The sequence below is a fragment of the Microcaecilia unicolor genome, chromosome 1, assembly GCF_901765095.1.
Source record: "Microcaecilia unicolor chromosome 1, aMicUni1.1, whole genome shotgun sequence".
Classification (NCBI taxonomy): Eukaryota; Metazoa; Chordata; class Amphibia; order Gymnophiona; family Siphonopidae; genus Microcaecilia; species Microcaecilia unicolor.
In genome coordinates this window covers 257,613,120-257,633,588 of record NC_044031.1, presented here as the reverse complement: position 1 = coordinate 257,633,588, position 20,469 = coordinate 257,613,120, and the positions used below count along the sequence as shown (strand labels likewise).

The following is a 20,469-nucleotide window of genomic DNA, read 5'->3' as shown; positions in this document are numbered from 1 at the left end:
GGCATGGGTGGAGAAGGGTGTGGAAGCATTAGTCTAGTACTGTTACACCTACTGCACGGTAACTGGCTAATGCACAGTTAGGTACAGTGCGTTAATTGCCACTTTAATGTGGGGCCAGTATTAGAAAATGCTGGTTCTGCCCCCATTAGTGGCCTCATAAAATTTACAATTGTTACTTTGGTTTAGTAAAAGGGCCCCTTAGTTTTATATGACACCCTTTTGTATTAAATTGCTTAGTGGTCCATTTTTACCTACATTTTTGTTATCTATCTTTATCATTATGCCGTATTGTAAAGCAGTTGGTAGTGTGGGTGTTTTTTCTTTTGTTGTTGTTATTTTTAAACTTGGTATCAGACTGCCCTATTTAAATCAAACAAGACTGTAGATTTAAAAAGATGACATTACCATAGTTTTAATAGTTAAATCAAAGCAAATAGTAAAGAAATAAGCCTGCAAAGGTTTCATTATATTTGTTAATATCAATAGTAATTTAAAAGTCCCATTAACTCCCCTGCCCGCCAATACATTTTTGTTTTCTCTTTTGAAGGTAAGGGAAAATGTCGAATCTATGAAAACCTTGAATGAACAGTTGCAGACAAAAGAAGTGGAGCTTCTACAACTTAAAACCGAAGTGGAAACACAACAAGGTATGCTAAGCTGTTCTCTTACAATGTACCTATTTTTTTTCAGATATTAACATACAGTGCTTTTTGCATCTATGCTTGTATGTTTAGAGGGTAAAATTCTAACTGAAGGCAAGAAACAGTGCAAATGGCAGAGGATGGGAGAAAGAGGCAAACAGAGCGAATACAGCGAAGGGCGTAGAAAGAGTGGACTATGACATTGATTTGAGTTTGAGTTTTGAAGGTGAGTTGATGGTCAAGGAAAACACCAAGGACTTTGATAGAATCTTTATAGGAGAGAGAAAGCTGATCAATCTATGGAGCAGAAGGAATGGCTATATGGGGGTCATATAGGATGGGGAACCTATCTTGACAATCAGTGTCCCCAAGGTATCTGATCAAGATATGACAATCCATTATATCAGCTACATGAAGTTGAGTGCCATCTCCTATACCTTTAAGGGGATTCTTTCACAGCCTTCACAGTTCTTCTGCCCTGGTTCATACAAGGCACAAAGTAGTGGGGAAAAAAACAAGGAAACTAAGGTTCTCGGGACCTTTGCCAACAAGCACCCAGAATCTGGGTTTCAGCTATAGCCAATCATATCCAAATACAAACTGCTTACATACAGACCACATAATTATTTGGCTGTCAGATGCAACATAGTGCTTCATCCTCGCATTTGGTCCCTCAATACAACTGTAGGAAAAAAGTGAAGTGCCCCAGTCCTCTTTTTTCCCCTTGCACCTAGCTCTAAATGTTCTGACATTTTCTTAGATTTAGCTGTTCCACTATGCAAACCCTTCACTCCTTCTCATAGTTCATTATTAGCCTCGTAAGAGTTTGTTCCCTCTGCTAGAAAGGTTGGTAGTTCCATCTCTTCACAAACTACTCAGTTCCCAGCATTAGTATCTCTTCAAGTAAGTCATCTTCATCTAGACTTATGGCCTGCAAATTGATTAGTTTTAGATGTCTGCTTTCAATGTTTTGCAGCCCATCCAGGAAGATCCTCATAGTTTACTCAGAAGCCTTTCACTGAGCCAATCTTTGATTTCAAGTGTAAGGGATTCTTAATTTGGATCTTGAACAGTCATAACCCTGCTCCGTGTTCAACAGTGCCATTGTACGTACACCATTTGTATCAAGCCTCTTCTACTCGAGTGCACCTCAACTACACACCAGTGGATAACCTTCCAGTATGGCAATCGAACATAGCAGCATGTTGTACGAAAGATGCACTTCATGTAAAGCCTCCACTATGGGAACCCCTTGTGCCCTGGGACTTCAATTTCTTCATCGCTCACTCATAAACTTTTCATTTGAACCTCTTTCTAATAGTGATTACTTCAGGCTAGGAGAGTAAGTGAATTCCAGACAGTAGTAAGTAACATCTGAACCATATACCCAGTTCCATCATTATCATCATCATTACATACTTGTTTGGGTACATCTTGAGTTCTTCCCTACAGTTATTGTAACTTGTTCAACTAAATGAAGAAATTGTGCTTTTAATTTTCTGTTTGAAGCCCCATTCAAATACTCTTGAGAGAGCCTTCTATACTCTAGACTGTAAATGAGCTCTTCTATTTAAAACAGAACCATTTAGGAAAACCACTCAACTTTGTCTCCTTTGCCGGTATGCTAATTACAGAAAGAACTCTGTAAACCAGAAATCAAACATATTTTGTCAATGAACAAGGCAATATTTTTCTCAGCTTCAGGGTCAAATATCAGATTTAGAGGTACTGCTCCCACTGTAACACTCCTGAAGTCAGTCTCACTGGATACTATCTACAAAACAACTATCTAGCTCTCATAATTATTTCACTGCACTTTATTTGTTTGAACTAGAGAATGACATTGGGACGGGACCCGTAGTAACCGCACGGACGGGGCAGGGACAGATCCATGAGGATGGGGACAAACTTTGTCCCTGTGTTACTTTCTACTTTGAAGCCTGTTAGTGAACTGGACTGTTATTTATGTTTGATTTATGCAGACAATATTTTTATTTTTTGGAAAAACAAGCAAACATGCTAGCCACAGCTATCAAAATTTGCATGGGAGATCCTGTACATCCTGCTACCGGCACATTTTCTAAGAGACTATGGAAGACAGGAGAGCTAGACTGAATCCTGAGATTGTTGATGACTTCTTATTCGTCCACAGATAAAAAAAAAATTCTCCCCTCTAGGGCATACAGAACAGGTTGTATTTTGTACCCCTGGACAATTTAACAGGGTGGATTAGGATTCCTTGGGGTAGTTGAAGTCAGCTATAGTTGGGATTGGAAGGGTAGAGGGTGGTGGTGATGGGAGGGTTATTATAGCTGCTAGTTGTTATTATTGTTTTCTATTTGTAATTTATACACAACAGTTGCACAGCATATTGCTCCTTTTTATACTTTAATAAAAAGATTTAAATATAAAATCATAAGTGTTTGAGGCTTCTGCAGATGAAAACAGAGCCCACAGGGATGGGATGGGGACAGAACCTGCGGGGATGGAGATGGGGCCTGTGGGGACGGGGCAGGGATGGAGACAGAACCCACAGAGACTGGGCGGGGGACTGGGACAAATTTTGTCCCATGTCAATCTCTAGTTTGAACCCATTTGCAGCATAATGTCATTGGTTAAGTGGCATTACCAATCTGTCCCTTTAAGCTGATAGTGCTTGCACTCTGTCAGTGTGGACTGTTCTTGAAACTGGAGTAGTACAAAGAGACAGGGTAGCCCAGAGCTTGGGAATCACCCACTTGTGTGTGTCATTCAGTCCTGCTTTTTTACAGAAAAGCAATGTTGCTTACCAGTAAAAGATGTTTTCTATAGACCGCAGGATTAATAAGGCACACAGTCCCTCCCACCTCCTCAAGAGATGCCTAAACTTTTAAGTTTAGAACAAACTCTGGAGCTGAAAAGACCACTATGCACAAGAAGGGCCACACATGAACTTTTTACACTAAGTACTGAACTTGAAGCGGTTCCATCTCAGTGCTATTGAGTGACTTCACCCACTTGTGTGCTTTATCAGTCTTGCTGTCTATGGAAAATACCTGATACAGGTAAGCCACATAGCTTTATGTGGTGTTGGCATGGACAGTATGAAAGGCAGGTTTTGAGTATGCATGTGGAGCAGAGGGTCAGTGGCATTGAAGTTTGTTTGAAAGCATATATGTGATGAGTGTTGCGTTCTCGAGGGCCTTGGCATTCTTTCAGGTCCTCGAGGCAGGACTGGAGTTCGTGAGCCCTTGGGCCACTGCCGAGGAGCGGCAGCGGCAGGCAAGACCACCTCGGGACTGGAAACACAGAAGAGCAGTACTGGAACTCTGGACTGGAGTAGTACAAGGCAGGCAACTAGAACAGATGAAACAGGAACAGCTTCACCTGCACTTAGCCACCATTCCTCCGGAGTTGAGCTCTGAAGTGCAGGTGGCCGGCAGGAATTGCAGGATAAGGCAGGAACTGAAGATCCAGAAAACCCACCCTGGGTCTGGGATACACGAGGGAGACCAGACTAGGAACTAAACACAGACAGTGTGCTGCTGTACAGCCACTAGCAAGACCCAGAAGACAGACCAAGGAACACAAGGCGTACAGAAGCCTAGCAGGAGCAAGGACTAGGGCAGCATACCCACTAGGCAGAACGGGGATCCGGGAATACCCACAGGGTAAACCCTCTAGCTAAGTGGAGACAGGATACAGGAATAACAACCCAGGAAATACACACTAGCTAGACAGATACAGAATACAGGATATACACTCAGGATATACAAGCAGGGTAGGCACACAGACTAGGCAAGGCAGGACTTAGGGTAAAGAGAGCAAACCAGGAATAACAGGTCAAGGGTCTTGGGCAGGCAGCACAGCAAACAGAGTAACCAGGAAGAACAGGCCAAGGGTCTGAAGCCACAGCCGTTCCACACACTGATTGGGGAACCCACAAAGGCTGAGGCTTCGCATACAGACAGAGAACAAACCCGGACAAAGGCTTCACCCCAACCCAGGGTAAGCCAGGAACAGAGGCTTCACCCCAACACAGGATAAGCCTAGAGCAGAGGCTTCACCCCAAACACAGGGTAAGCCAGGAACAGAGGCTTCACCCCAAACACAGGGTAAGCCTGGAGCAGAGGCTTCACCCCAAACACAGGGTAAGCCAGGAAGGACCCACAGGAATTGTCAGCAATATTCTTAGAAACAAATTGCTATACATTGCAAAATAAGATAGCAGATGTAAATTCTCAAAGTGGACATATTCCAAACACTAAAATGAAAATAAAATGATTTTTTTTTCTACCTTTGTTGTCTGGTGACTTTCTTTTTTTGATCATGCTGGCCCAGTATCTGATTCTGCTGCTATCTGTCCTCTTAATTCCATTTCCAGGGCTTCCTTTCCATTTATTTCTTTCCTTTCCTCCTTTCTTCTTCATTTCTGGTACTCAGCTTCTGCCTATTTTCTTCATCCATGTGCAGTTTTTCTCCTCTCTTCCTTTTCCCTCATTTCATCTCCTTCATCTCTCTTCCCTCCCCTCTATGTCCAGCAATTTCTCCTCTCTCCCTGAGCCCTGCCCTCCCAATCCATGCCCATCCATGCTCCTCTGTCCCCTACTACTACTACTTAACATTTCTAGAGCGCTACTAGGGTTACGCAGCGCTGTACAAAATAAACAAAGAAGGACGGTCCCTGCTCAAAGGAGCTTACAATCTAAAGAACGAAAAGTCAAGTCCCCTGCCCCCTCCATTCATCCCTTTCCAGCAATTCCCCTCTCTCCCTGAGCCCTGCCCTCCCAATCCATGCCCATCCATGCTCCTCTGTCACCTGCCCCCTCCATTCATCCCTATCCAGCAATTCCCCTCTCTCCCTGAGCCCTGCCCTGCAATCCATATCCATCCATGCCCATCTGTCCCCTCCATTCATCCCTATCCAGCAATTCCCCTCTCTCCCTGAGCCCTGCCCTCCCAATCCATGCCCATCCATGCTCCTCTGTCACCTGCCCCTCCATTCATCCCTTTCCAGCAATTCCCCTCTCTCCCTGAGCCCTGCCCTCCCAATCCATGCCCATCCATGCTCCTCTGTCCCCTGCCCCCTCCATTCATCCCTTTCCAGCAATTCCCCTCTCTCCCTGAGCCCTGCCCTCCCAATCCATGCCCATCCATGCTCCTCTGTCCCCTGCCCCCTCCATTAATCCCTATCCAGCAATTCTCCTCTCTCCCTTCCATGACCCCCCCTCGCATCCATGCTCCTCTATCTCCTCTCGCTCCCATGTCCCAGCCTGGCCCGCCCTCTTCTCCCCCCCTTCGCATCCATGCTCTCGTTTCTCCCCTGCCCTCCCGCTCCCATTGTTCAACTGCCCGCCCTCTTCTCTCCCCCCAACATCCCTTTTCTTTTTTTTTCTTTTTAAATTTACCTCCGTGGTGGTTCCGGCAGCGCTGAGCGCAGCGTCAGGGAAGGAGGTGGCGCTCCCGACGTCTAGCCTTCCCTTCGCTGTGTTCCGCCTCCACCACGGAGGTAAATTTAAAAAGAAAAAAAAAAGAAAAGAAAAGGGATGTTGCGGGAGGGCGAGCGAGGTGAGCATGGTGCGGCGGCGCCCCCCTGCCATGCTTACCTCGCTTACCGTGTTAGCACGGCCCTGAGCAGTAGTGCAGCAGACACTTACTAACCTGACCTGGCGTAACAGCATAACACTTATGCAAAAGGCCCTGACTGCAAGCACAGCATTTCCTTATGAAGGCTCTCACTGATGAGTCACCAGCAGCAGGACAGAAGCAGGAAGTACACTGACCCCAAAGAGAGGCTTGACACACATAGGCAGTGAGCCCACAGGAAAGACAAGCAGGAGCCATCTTGGAAGCTGGCACAGAGCCGGTGGCAGCCATCTTAGATGCTGGCTCCCTAGAGAGGCTTAGCCCACACAGGTGAGGTCTAGTGAAGCAATCAGGTTCATGCTGGAAGCAGCCAGCACACCAGGACAGAGACAAGACACAAACACAGACAGAAGCCAGCAGAGCTGCTGACCCCCATAAAGAAGGTAAGGCTGAGGGTGGTCACGGCCACAGACGTGACAGTGAGAGATGGGAATGTAGTAATTTGTTTCCTTTATTTGTAAAATGGTGAGTTGAGAGATGGTGTACAGTGTGAGTGGTCATTTGGTGTTAAGAGATGTTAAGTTACAAGCTCATTGTGTTCAAAATTTGTTGGCACAGCTAGTTTAGGAGGTGTTGGTGGGGAAGTGTGATATGTTTTAAAGGGGTTGTGTTGTTGCAGAGGGGAGCAAGATGTGAGTGGTGTTATATAGGTGAGGCGAGTGTGGGTGTGAGATAAGTGGGAGAGAGGTTTTTGCTGTTGAGCGAGTGACATGTCGGTCAAAACAGTGTCTAGTTGGAGGTGTGTGTGTGCAAATGAAAAGACAGCCAAATAGCTGAGTGGGTGGGTATGAGCTGTGCCTGCAGTTGAGTGCCCAGTGGGTGAAGGGGGTTCTGAAGTGGTGGGATGTATTTGTCAGTGAAAAGGGCCGGCTGTGTCTGCCAGGGATTGAATGCTTGGGAGGTGTGTGTGAGAGTGATTAGGTGGTGCCATGTGTATTTGAAAGTCCTTAAATTGCACATGAAAATGTCCTTCTTTTTTTCCACTTCTCCAATAGTCTCACCATCCCCACTTTGGCCAGCCTCTCTTGAGCTTTCATCACATTTTCTGTTCTCTCTCCTCTCCTCTACAAGCATACTTTACTTCTCTCCTTCTCCTATTTACTTCTTGCCTTTCCTTTACATTTGCACCTCATCCTGTAGCTTTTCCTGTCTTGGCTAGCGAGACCTGGCTTGTCTGCATGGCCACACCACACAAGTCCCTCAGTGTTGCTGCCTGTGCTTGGGGAGTGGGTTGCTCAGCCCCTTGTCAGCTGCACTGTTCATTTGTCTTAAAGCTACTTGTTCTGTGACATCTATCTAGCACAAGACTTCCCATACATCTCAACAGTACTTTCTTTTTAGTCATGGTCCAAGCTCCCCAGAGTAGCGCTCTGTGCTGCAGATGTTCCTCTGTCCCGAAGTTGCAATCTGCACACAGTGTGGAATGTTACATACAGACTGCACACGTACTGTCCGCCCTGCGGTCAGCTAACCTCAAGTGCACGTGTACGTTTGTTTCTGCGTTTTGGCAATTATACATGAGTCTGCTGTTTGATGCTGAGTAATGTTTTTGTATTGTGGTTGATTATGAATGTTTTTATGTAAACCATCTAGTTAAAATAAATAATGAAATAACTGGGTTTAAAAAAAAATTATTCATTTTGTTAAATGTATGAACTCAACTCATTTAAAATCGCTTTCTAAAATAGTCTCTGCCTTATTTCTAGCATACACTGCCTCCTTTAATAACTGCCTTATTTCAACAAGTAATCCTAGAATTTGTTTTGCGCAGGGGAGTTTATTGTGCTAACAGCTTTTGCTGTAGTAGTCGAGATTGCATGGATATTCTCTTCTGATGTTTAATGTGAATCTTATATGTAGCTGTGCATTGAACAGTAGCTGGGAAAGAGCAAAATAGTCAACCAGATTGGGCAATGCAACTTTCTCTAGTAAATGTTCTCTGCACAAGGCTTGATTTGAACCAACTGTGCATACTATTTTCCTTTCCTGAAGCTTACATCAGATATAGTATAACAATTCAGCCATTGAGACTGGATATTTTTTTTTCAGTGATAAAGGATCTAACCCAAAAGCCAAATGAATATGAAATTAACATCCACAGTCTGGCACAGGAGCTCTGGAAAATGAAGAAGGAATATGAGACACTCCGGTCTGAGATACAGTCAGAGCACAAGGTAACTCTTATTGGAGGGTTTTGGGCAGGAGAATGGCACTTCTAATGGGATAGATATAATTTATTAGTATTTTAAAGTAATTATTTCAACATCCTGATATATGGACCACTAGACTATCCAGTGATCCTCATAGTGCATGCTTCCAGCACCAGTGGGAATACCCACCTTGGATCCCATTTCAGTCAGAGGATATGGTTGCTGGTTGCAATTCAAAAGACATCCCCGTAGTATGCTTCTGGAGCTCCAAGTGGTATTTTATTCCCTTATTCATGCATCATCTTCAAAATCACCCTGTTCTAATTCAGATGGACAATCAAGTTGTAAAGTTTTTAAAAGGGATGGATTCCCTTTGCTTGTGCGGGGAAGAAGCAAAATGAGTCTTTGATCTTGAATTGTGTACAAACAAACGGGCTCAGTAGAGGAGTTCTATTTCATGAATTTTCTCTAGTCCAGCAGACCATACAAACTCCTCCACTCCCTGGTCATTTAGACCTCTTTGCCAGCAGTGACTCATTCCCATATCAACTGGTGTGGAGTTTTTTGGGGCCATATGATGTTGCGCCGGGCCCACGCCTTATAGGCCTTATCTTGGGCTGGCTGGGTGGCGTTACTGAATCCCCTTTTTTCTCCACTTTAGATGTTGATTGATCCTTATTTAATTTAAGGTGACACTTGCTCCTGTATCCACTGTTCTACACAGTAAGTGTGAAGCTGTGGTTTTGGAGTTTCAAATCAATTATTTGTAAGCTTCAAATCAATTATTTGTAAGCTTGAGTGTATTAATAGTCATAAAGACGAGTTAAAATTTAATGCTAAGAAGTGTAGTGATGTACTTGGGGTGCAGAAACCCAAAAGAGAGATTCCAAATAGGAGGGGAGACATTAGTAAGCTCGACTCAGGAGAGAGACCTGAGTTGGTGTTGGTGTTGGTGTCTGAGGATCTGAAGGTGAAGAAACAAGGCGTCGGCTGTGGCCAGAAGGATGCTAGGCAGCGTAGAGAGGGGCATAACCAGCAGAAGAAAGGAGGTGTTGATACCCCTCTACAAGTCGTTGGTGAGGCCCCACTTGGAGTGTTGTGTTCCGTTTTGGAGGCCGTTTCTTGCTAAAGATGTAAAAAGACTGGAAGCGGTGCAAAGAAAAGCTACAAAAATGGTATAGGATTTGCGTTGCAAACCGTACGAGGAGAACTTGCTGACCTGAACATGTATACCTTGGAGGAAAGGAGAAACAGGGGTGACATGATACAGATGTTCAAATATTTAAAAGGTATTAATCCGCAAACGAACCTTTCTCAGAGACGGGAAGGCGGTAGAACTAGAGGACATGAATTAAGATTGAAGGGGGGCAGACTCAGGACTAATGTCGGGAAGTATTTTTCCACGGAGAGGGTGGTGGATATGTGGAATGCCCTACCGCGGGAGGTGGTGGAGATGAAAATGGTAATGGAATTCAAACATGCGTGGGATAAACACAAAGGAATCTTGTTTAAAAGGAAGGGTTCCACAGAATCTTAGCGGAGATTGGGTGGCGACGCCGGTAATTGGGAAGCAAAACGGGAGCTGGGCAGACTTCTACAGTCTATGCCCTGATCGTGACTGAATAGATAGGGATGGGCTGGAGTGTAAATTTTAAGGGGCTTCGACGTTAGCTTCAGAACTTAGTACAAGAACAGTGCTGGACAGACTTCTACGGTCTGTGCCCTGAGAAAGGCAAGAACAAATCAAACTCGGGTATACATATAAAGTATCTTGTTGGGCAGACTGAATGGACTGTACAGGTATAGAAATGATAAGTAGTAGTACAGGTCTTTATCTGCCGTCATTTACTATGGTTTACTGTTAGACATAATATTATGTAAGAATTATTTCAGATTTTGACCAAGGTGTTTTAACATGTGAGGTATATGTTAGTACTTGTGAAGTATATATTAGTGCGGTAGTGTGGTGCTTCTATACAAGTCCCATTTGTGCACAATTATGAACACCATCACATTCTTCAAAGATAAGTAGCTTCTAATAATCACAATAATATGTCACATGCAGGGATGTAGCCATGGGTGGGCCTGGGTCCACCCAATCTCGGCTCAGGTTCATTAAAAATTCTGACACCCTTATGGCTGGCGGGAATCCCCAAACCCTGCCAGCTAAAGATGTCCTTCGGCAGCCAGAACAAGTGATTTTCCTACCTGCTATAGCCGGCAGCGCTTTTTACCTGTTGCCGCAGCAGCAACCCCCCCTTCCCCCCCCCCCCCAGCTAGTGCACATGCTTGTTGTTTACACATGCCTGAAAACCGAGAATGTGCAAGAGGGGAGAGGCCAGCATTGCGGCAATGGGTGGAAAGTGCTGCTGGCTGTAGCAGGTGGGAAAATCACTTGTTCTAGCCGCTGAAGGACATCAGCTGATGAGGCTTGGGGATCCCCGCCAGCTCAGATATTAATTTTATTCTTTGGGGTCGGTGGTGTGGAGCACAGGCAGAAAGCGCATGCGGGGGGGGGGGGGGGGGGGAAGGATTGTATGCCCACCCAGTTTGGGCTCACGCCCACCCTGAATACTATGTCTGGCTACGCTACTGCTCACGTGACCTGCAGCGTATCAAGCTGAAGTTTAACACAGTTTTAGATGTTAAATTTTCACATAATTCTAGGTGATGGTTGAATCTGTGTTCAGCCTTCCTCAGTTCCTCTATCCTGCTTGACTAAGGGGGAGTATTTTTTCTTTAGACCTTTTTGCTTCATCTACATACGCTCATATCTTCTGATTCTGTTTTTTTTTTGCTGTTGTTGTTTTTGTTAATGCAGAGGGTATAGTCTTTATGAGGATCCCAGCATGGTTATGGGTGAGGAGAGGGGCAGTATAACTTGAAGTCAGTTCAAATTATCTTTCAAATTCAGAGTCTTCAAACTATTTTGGCCACAGATGTATCCATTATGGAGTGGGAAGCTTTCCGAAGTAGTGTTCTACAAAAGAAACTATATTTTAGATCAGCATTCTGGAAGTGAAAGTTATTCTAAAGGAGCCATTACCCTAATTTTATTTTTTTATTTTTTGTTACATTTGTACCCCATACTTTCCCACTCATGGCAGGCTCAATGCGGCAGGCAATGGAGGGTTAAGTGACTTGCCCAGAGTCACAAGGAGCTGCCTATGGTGGGAATCGAACTCAGTTCCTCAGTTCCCCAGGACCAAAGTCCACCACCCTAACCACTAGGCCACTCCTCCACTCCTATTTTCCTCTCCTTCCTCTTTCTCTTCAGAAGTTGTCCTTGGTAGACCTTTGGAGCTCCTTCAGCAGATGGCAGTTCTTGCTTGTAAACTTGAATCTTCCCCCTTAGCAGGGATAGTGCTTGGCCAAGAGGTACAGATGCTGCATAAGAGAGAGAGAGAACAGGGCACAGGGAGTACTGCTGCAAGTGTAACTTCCTAACTATGTGCATTTGCAGGAAAATGCATATAGTTCACTTTATATCTTTGATCCTATTTTGGAACCATTCACAGAGACAGTAGTTTGTGAAAACAGAGCACCACTTACATGATTTTAGTGGATACAATTCTTTTTGTCTTAGAAAGTCATGCACTTTTTTTTCTTCTAACATAAGCATATCTATATCCACTGCACACTAGATGGCACCAAAAAACCTGCAAATTGTCTTGAATTACAAGAAATGAGATTATGCGACCATAATTGTTGCCTTACTCTAATGTAATAGATCTGTAGCTATAAACATCTAACCTGAATCGCATTTAAGAGCTTTGCAGCATTCTAGGTCACCTTTTGCACTTGGGGAAATAACTTAGTTGGGGGAGGTTTACTAAGATGTTTTCCCATTTTGTGGGAACAATGAAAGGAATCAGGCCCTCAATGTTTAGATTTGTACATGGGGACTTGAGTTTCCTGACACAGTAAATTCCAATTGTTTATGGTGATATGAAAATTTTTCTATATATACTTTTTGATTTACTTACAGTGGGGGAAATAAGTATTTGATCCCTTGCTGATTTTGTAAGTTTGCCCACTGACAAAGACATGAGCAGCCCATAATTGAAGGGTAGGTTATTGGTAACAGTGAGAGATAGCACATCACAAATTAAATCCGGAAAATCACATTGTGGAAAGTATATGAATTTATTTGCATTCTGCAGAGGGAAATAAGTATTTAATCCCTCTGGCAAACAAGACCTAATACTTGGTGGCAAAACCCTTGTTGGCAAGCACAGCGGTCAGACGTCTTCTGTAGTTGATGATGAGGTTTGCACACATGTCAGGAGGAATTTTGGTCCACTCCTCTTTGCAGATCATCTCTAAATCATTAAGAGTTCTGGGCTGTCGCTTGGCAACTCGCAGCTTCAGCTCCCTTCATAAGTTTTCAATGGGATTAAGGTCTGGTGACTGGCTAGGCCACTCCATGACCCTAATGTGCTTCTTCCTGAGCCACTCCTTTGTTGCCTTGGCTGTATGTTTTGGGTCATTGTCGTGCTGGAAGACCCAGCCACGACCCATTTTTAAGGCCCTGGCGGAGGGAAGGAGGTTGTCACTCAGAATTGTACGGTACATGGCCCCATCCATTCTCCCATTGATGCGGTGAAGTAGTCCTGTGCCCTTAGCAGAGAAACACCCCCAAAACATAACATTTCCACCTCCATGCTTGACAGTGGGGACGGTGTTCTTTGGGTCATAGGCAGCATTTCTCTTCCTCCAAACACGGCGAGTTGAGTTCATGCCAAAGAGCTCAATTTTTGTCTCATCTGACCACAGCACCTTCTCCCAATCACTCTCGGCATCATCCAGGTGTTCACTGGCAAACTTCAGACGGGCCGTCACATGTGCCTTCCGGAGCAGGGGGACCTTGCGGGCACTGCAGGATTGCAATCCGTTATGTCGTAATGTGTTACCAATGGTTTTCGTGGTGACAGTGGTCCCAGCTGCCTTGAGATCATTGACAAGTTCCCCCCTTGTAGTTGTAGGCTGATTTCTAACCTTCCTCATGATCAAGGATACCCCACGAGGTGAGATTTTGCGTGGAGCCCCAGATCTTTGTCGATTGACAGTCATTTTGTACTTCTTCCATTTTCTTACTATGGCACCAACAGTTGTCTCCTTCTCGCCCAGCGTCTTACTGATGGTTTTGTAGCCCATTCCAGCCTTGTGCAGGTGTATGATCTTGTCCCTGACATCCTTAGACAGCTCCTTGCTCTTGGCCATTTTGTAGAGGTTAGAGTCTGACTGATTCACTGAGTCTGTGGACAGGTGTCTTTCATACAGGTGACCATTGCCGACAGCTGTCTGTCATGCAGGTAACGAGTTGATTTGGAGCATCTACCTGGTCTGTAGGGGCCAGATCTCTTACTGGTTGGTGGGGGATCAAATACTTATTTCCCTCTGCAGAATGCAAATAAATTCATATACTTTCCACAATGTGATTTTCCGGATTTAATTTGTGATGTGCTATCTCTCACTGTTACCAATAACCTACCCTTCAATTATGGGCTGCTCATGTCTTTGTCAGTGGGCAAACTTACAAAATCAGCAAGGGATCAAATACTTATTTCCCCCACTGTAAATATATTGTAAGAGAGGCCAATCAACAAGCTTATCTATATAAATAAAATCCCCCCCTCAGACGTTCTGAAGCTCACTCCATCTGTCCTGAACTCCTGTCCTCCTGGTAGGCTAGGCTATTGGGACTACTCACCCTCAGTCTCAGCCACGCCCATCTGGGCCATAGGCCACGCCCCATCTGCACATAAAAAGCACCCTCAACGTTCTAAAGCACACTCTGAGGCTTCAACAGTTTGTATGTTCGAAGCTCTGTAACCATTTTTAAGCACACTACATCTCTGCCCCGCCCTAACCTATCAGAGAAGGGAGGAGTGTCACAGCTGCACCGCTCTGACCTATCAAAGGGAACTGAAACAGGAAAAGGGAGGAGCGTCACACCGAATGACGGACCTATCAGAGGGAAGTCAAATAGAAGAAGGGAGGAGCGTCAGATGCCAAGGGGACGGCCGTATCTACGTCTCATAGGTTTCCTTGCTTTCTTTTCAGTGTATTACAGCTGCAGCCACTTAGGTAAGTCTAGCAAGCCTGTCAGCTACTGAATACAGAAAGCAAAAGATAGCATGTGGGAACTTGCTCCATTTTGTTCTCTGGAATGCAGTGATTATTATACAAATGGTCTTGCTTTCATTATTTTGGTAGGGGCTGCCTTCATGACTGTCCACAGTCCCCCCAGTCCTGACACCTGACAGGGGGGACAGGGAAGGACACTCACTGTCTCACATACGCACTCGCACACACTCATTCTCACATACACACACGCTCTCTCACAGACACACACACACACGCTCTCTCACAGACACACTCATACCCACTCTCTGTCACACACACACACTTGCACATTCTCACTCTCACACAGTCACTCTCTCAAACATACACACTCCGCGCAAAACCTTGCTAGCGCCCGTTTCATTTCAGCCAGAAATGGGCCTTTTTTACTAGTTGTATATAAAATCACTCATCTGTACAGTACGTAGATAATATCATGACGAGCAATGAAATTTAGAAACCAAAATGTTATTTTTATACATCCTAAAAACATAAGAATAGCCATACTGGGTCAGACCAATGGTCTATCTAGCCCAGTATCCTTCTTTCAACATCTGCCAATGAGATCACAAGTACCTGACAGAATCCCAAATAGTAGCAAGATTCATGCTACTGATCCCAGGGACAAGCAGTGGCTTTCCCCATGTCTGTCTCAATAGCAAATTATGGACTTTTCCTCCAGGAACTTGTCCAAACCTTTTTTTTAAACTCAAATTCACTAACTGCTGATACCACATTGTCTGGCAACAAGTTCCAGAGCTTAACTATTCATTGAGTGTGGAGTAAAAAATTGATTTAGGTTTATCTGTTCTACATCACTCAGTATTTTGTAGCTCTCTATCATATCCCTCCTCAGCCATCTCTTTTCTAAGCTGAAAAGTCCTAACCTGTTAAGCCTTTCCTCATATGAGAGGGGTTCCATCCCCTTTAGCATTTTTGTTGCCCTTCTTTGAACCTTTTCTAATTCTGCTATATCTTTTTTAAGATGCAGCAACCAGAGCTGCATACAGTACACAAGGTGTGGTCACACCTTGGAGTTATACAAAGGCATTATAATATTTTTTTGTTTTATTTTCTATCCCTTTCCTAATAATTTGTAGCATTTTGTTTGCTTTTTTGGCCGCTGCTACACACTGGGCAGAAGATTTTAGCATATTGTACACGATGACATCTAGATCTTTTCCTTGGGTGCTGACTCCTAAGGTGGAACCTAGCATCAAATAACTATGATTTGGATTATTCTTCCCAGTGTGCATCACTTTGCATTTGTCCATATTAAATTTCATCTGCCATTTGGATGCCCGATCTTCCTACAATTTTTCGCAATCTGCATATGTTTCAATAACTTTGAATAGTTTTGTGTTTTCTGCATATTTAATCACCTCACTCGTTCCCATTTCCAGATCATTAATAAATGTTAAATAGCTTTAGTTCCAGTACAGATCCCTAGGGCACTCCACTATTCACCCTTCTCCACTGTGACTCTTCCCAAGTAAGACTTTAAGGGCTACATTCTATATATGGTGCCTAAAAATATCTGCACAGAATTTAGGCGTGGTATATAGAATACTCTTAGTCGATAACGTAGCGCCTAAATCTTCTTACGTTCATTTACGCCAGGAAGAACCTGGTGTAAATCCGTTAGTGTAGATTTAAGCGCACTGACCCATATTCTGTAATTACGAGCAGAACTTTGGAACACCCACAAAACACCCATAAACACGCCCCTTTAAGCTACGCGCATTTATTTTGAACTGCGCGCTTTGCAATTTAGGCACAGTTCTTTATAGAATACAGTGAGCAAGTTCCACGCATAAATTCTAATTATTGCCAATTAGTGCTCATTATTGCTTGTTAAGTGCTGCTTAAAACGCTGATTACATTGTTCCGCAAATTAGGATAGCACATATATCCACGTGGAATCTAGGTGCCATACATAGAATCTGGGGGTAAGGGGGCAATTTTGCAAAAAGTTGCCAAGATTTGGGTCCCAAAATGTAGGGCGCTGAGTGCAAATTCTATAATGGCATCTGGGTGTCCAGATTTTTTGTAGAATAGAGTTGTGAACGCTTGGGCCCTGTACAAGGTAGATGTAAATATGACCACCTAAATGTTGCACTATAGCATGTAAGCTATAGCATTTTATAAGTTATGACTGCATTTGTGGGACCCGCCCACGCTGCACCCACGTGCACGCCCCCTTGTATTTGCATGCTAATTTTGCAGAACATCACTTAGCACCAGCAGGTAGTTAGCACTTAATGTTACATTCATGTGCTTCGTATTCTATAATCTTAGCATGTAATTGGTGCATACATTTAGGAGCTACAGTTATAGATATAAGCCTTTGTTTTCTGTACTATATGTCGATAGTTTCTTTAAGTCAGAGGTGATCATGCTGGCTGTGTCTTTTTATCAAAAACAAAGACTTCTTTAGAGTAAAATCTTGTTTTTCTTGTATTTTTACTTTAGGATGGGTTAATAATCATTGTTGGACAGTGACCTGAATGTTTAATAGGCTCATGTTTAATACATGAAGAGCACCAAGTTCTTATAAGACTGACTTTAATCATTCAGTTATTTGTGGGAGAAACTATATTCTTGAAGGGGGGGGAAGGCATAAATGTTCATGAAATGCAGTATGTTCAAAATGTAATGCTTTATTTCAGTTCAGTTTCTACAACACTGTTGATTCATTTACGTCTGTTTTGTTGTCTTAACTCTTCTTTGTAGAAAACTCCTGAGAGATGGTATGTAGGTGGGAAAGATCTACGCGAAGGGAGAGAGAATCAGAGGTACACCGTGGAATTGTTCAGCTTTTTTTTGTAGTACTGTGCAAATATTCTCTCAAAGGACAGAGGGTTAGGTTGGGGGTGGGGGAAGGGTATCATGGTGTGCTGGTTCCAAAAGGTTGTTGATTAGGAAAATTACATCACTGGTTTTTTTTTCTGAAGGAAAGAAGTGATAGGAATGAGGTAGATGGAGTACTAAGGTAGATTGTAACAAATTTCAATGGACGCTTATATTCTGCCCTTACCTAAATAATTGGGTTCAAAATTGATGATAAACAGAAGAAAGAAAACAAAAATAATCAGGTTGATCTTTAAACAGCGCAGTCATTTCTTATAAACACCGGCCATGGCATTTAAACAAATGTCTGTAAACATAGTCCTGAATGTTCAACTAGCTGACATCCTGGTATAGTGCTGACTGCCACTATTAGCCAGATAATGGCAGTATTCAACTTTTTTTGATGTCCTAAATTACCCGGATAATTATCTAGATACCAGTGCTGAACATTGTTCATCTCTAGATAACTCCCAAACTGCCCTTGCAGTATCCAGATAGCATCAGGGTGGTTTACTACTACTACTTAACATTTCTAAAGCGCTACTAGAGTTATGCAGCGCTGTACAATTTAACATGGAAGGACAGTCCCTGCTCAAGGAGCTTACAATCTAAAAGACAGGTGTACAACCTAAAGACAAGTGTACAATCTAAAAGACAGGTGTACAATCTAGAGACAAGTGTACAATCTGTGTGCAGTGGTCTGGCTAATCTGCTGAAAATCCATGGATGGCTACAGTCAGCGGCAGTTATCCAAGTAGCAGGTGCTGCTACCCAGATAACTGCCTTTGAATATTGGGGCCAATATCTTTTGATTGTATGATCTCTGTAGTAAAGTAATTTCATAGCAGGGTGCCTACGTGAAATATTCAAAAACACTGCTAGTCTTTTTGCTCATTTTATAAAGGCAACATACTACTACTACTACTATTTAGCATTTCTTTAGCGCTACAAGGCGTACGCAGCGCTGCACAAACATAGAAGAAAGGCAGTCCCTGCTCAAAGAGCTTACAATCTAATAGACAAAAAATAAAGTAAGCATAAGTAAACATAAGTGACTATGCTCATAAAATAGGCTCATACAGTGACCCTACGCAAATTCTCTCCCACAGACCTATACCTGCTTTGAAGAAAGTGTAAATGTCTGCACATACTGTGTATACATGTGTATTATATAAAATATGCAGCTCCATCCCTGCTTATTCCAAACTACATGCTTGGATGCTTGCAGGCATATCTTTTAAAATTAGACTTAATCTTGTGGCACACCTACTTTTTACACATATATTCCTGCATGCAATTTTATTAAAAGTTTTTTTTTTCAAGTGCAGTGCTTCACATTTAGAAAAATGTTCACCACATTGGAAGAACCTCGTCATAAAAGCAGTTAATAAATCACTAATCCTCCCCACCCCCTTTTTACAAAGCCGCGTGGCAATGCCGACACACTTTGAATGGTTTGTGTTGGCATTGCTGCACAGGCAGCCGTAAAGGGGGGAGTAAAATATTTAGGGGCCCTTTTACTAAAGGGTTGCTGCGTGGCAACCTGGAACTACCACCGGCCCAACACAGGCTCCGGTGGTAGTTCTGTTTTGAGTGCACACCATTTCCAGGGCAAAGAAAAATATTGTTGGAATTTTTATTGTGGTGCTAACCCAGTGGTAATCACAGCCAGGTTACCGTGGGAGCCCTTACCGTCACCTCAGTGGGTGACGGTAGATGCTTCCCGCCACATGGCCAAACCGTAAGAGTAATCTTACCACATGGCCATTTTTCTTTTTTTTTGGGGGGGGGGGGGGGGGGGGGAGGGGCTTTTTACCCACTGTGAGAAAAATGGCCTGCCTCTATCACAGGGCCCTTGTTACTCCAATCAAATACAATACAGTATAAAAAAAAAAGACAGTGAAATCCGCTACAACCACTAATACCTAGTTGGGGGTAGCTTCTCAATTAGAATGTGAGAGCTACTCCTGAGAAGACTCATTGGCGGGTATTGAAGTGTGTGTGTGTGTGCGTGTGTGTGCACGCTCCTTGAGAGGATCTTAGGCATGCAGAAGGCTAACTTTAGGTACTCTGGCTCATTTTGTCCGAGGATGTTGAAAATCAGAATTTCAAACCTAGCCCCTGTAAGATACTGGTAGCCAGTGCAGTGTTTGCAGCAAGGGTGTGATGTGCTCACACTGCTAGATGGAGCTGGTGAAAACTCTTTTTAGTTTGACCAGTATACAGGGCATTACAGTAGTGAAGTTATGACATTGTCACAGCATGGACCACTGTGGTCACTTATATCTTTCGATATATGGAGATAGATTTCATAGTTGTCACAAGTGATGGAAACCATTGGAGCCAACTTTTCAAAATTATTAGGGGGTGCTAAACCCGATGGAAATTACCTCTCCTTGGACACAGTAAAGGAGTTTGTTCAGTTCTGGGGATGCTCAATCAACCACATCCACAGAGCTGTCTCCTATGATGAAAACAGTTTTTTTGAAGGTTGTTTAAATTTGTAAGGTCAAATTAAGTGCTACTTTAGTAGTATTCCAGGATTCTTGATCTTTGATTTTTTTTTTTTTTTGGGCGGCCGGGGGGGGGGGGGGGAGGGGGGAGGTCATGTTTCCTAAAGGGTATTTTGAAGTCAGGTATCTGTCTGCTTGTGTTAGGAACCTATAGTTTCTCTTGCTTTGTTTGGGTTCAGGCGAAGTTTTTTGTTGGTTTTTTTTTTTTGGGGGGGGGGGGGGGGCTTGTTTTTTTTTCCCATTCCTGAGTTGCTGTTAGACAGGCAGTCAATTTACCAAAGCTGTGGGTAGATCTGGTTCAATAGAATTTTATGTCCATCAACTGAAGCATCTCAGCAAAAAACTTGAGGTGAATATTACATAAAATAGGCACTAATATAAATTTCTTTGGCACTCTGCACTTCAATGCCCAAAATGATGTGTTGTTGCTGAACAGAACTTATTATTGTCTGTTTGACAGATAGGATTTGAACCATGCAAATACCTGTTTCAGCCTGCCATGTAAGCATGTTCCTCTGGATTCCATATATGGTGCCCAAATTTGAGTGCCAAGATTTCTGCATG

The 20,469-nt window shown here is 43.5% G+C and overlaps 1 protein-coding gene across 3 annotated transcripts in view; it reads left to right on the top strand.

Annotated features, from left to right (window-relative positions):
- The window catches only part of AZI2 (5-azacytidine induced 2), a 100,055-nt gene that overhangs the window by 63,382 nt on the left and 16,204 nt on the right, over positions 1-20,469 (top strand). For all 3 annotated transcript variants that reach the window (XM_030205840.1, XM_030205830.1, XM_030205849.1), the window contains 3 exons: positions 548-647; positions 8,316-8,440; positions 17,276-17,337. In XM_030205840.1, the coding sequence (XP_030061700.1) occupies positions 548-647; positions 8,316-8,440; positions 17,276-17,337 (287 nt within the window). The remainder of the gene's footprint in view (positions 1-547; positions 648-8,315; positions 8,441-17,275; positions 17,338-20,469) is intronic.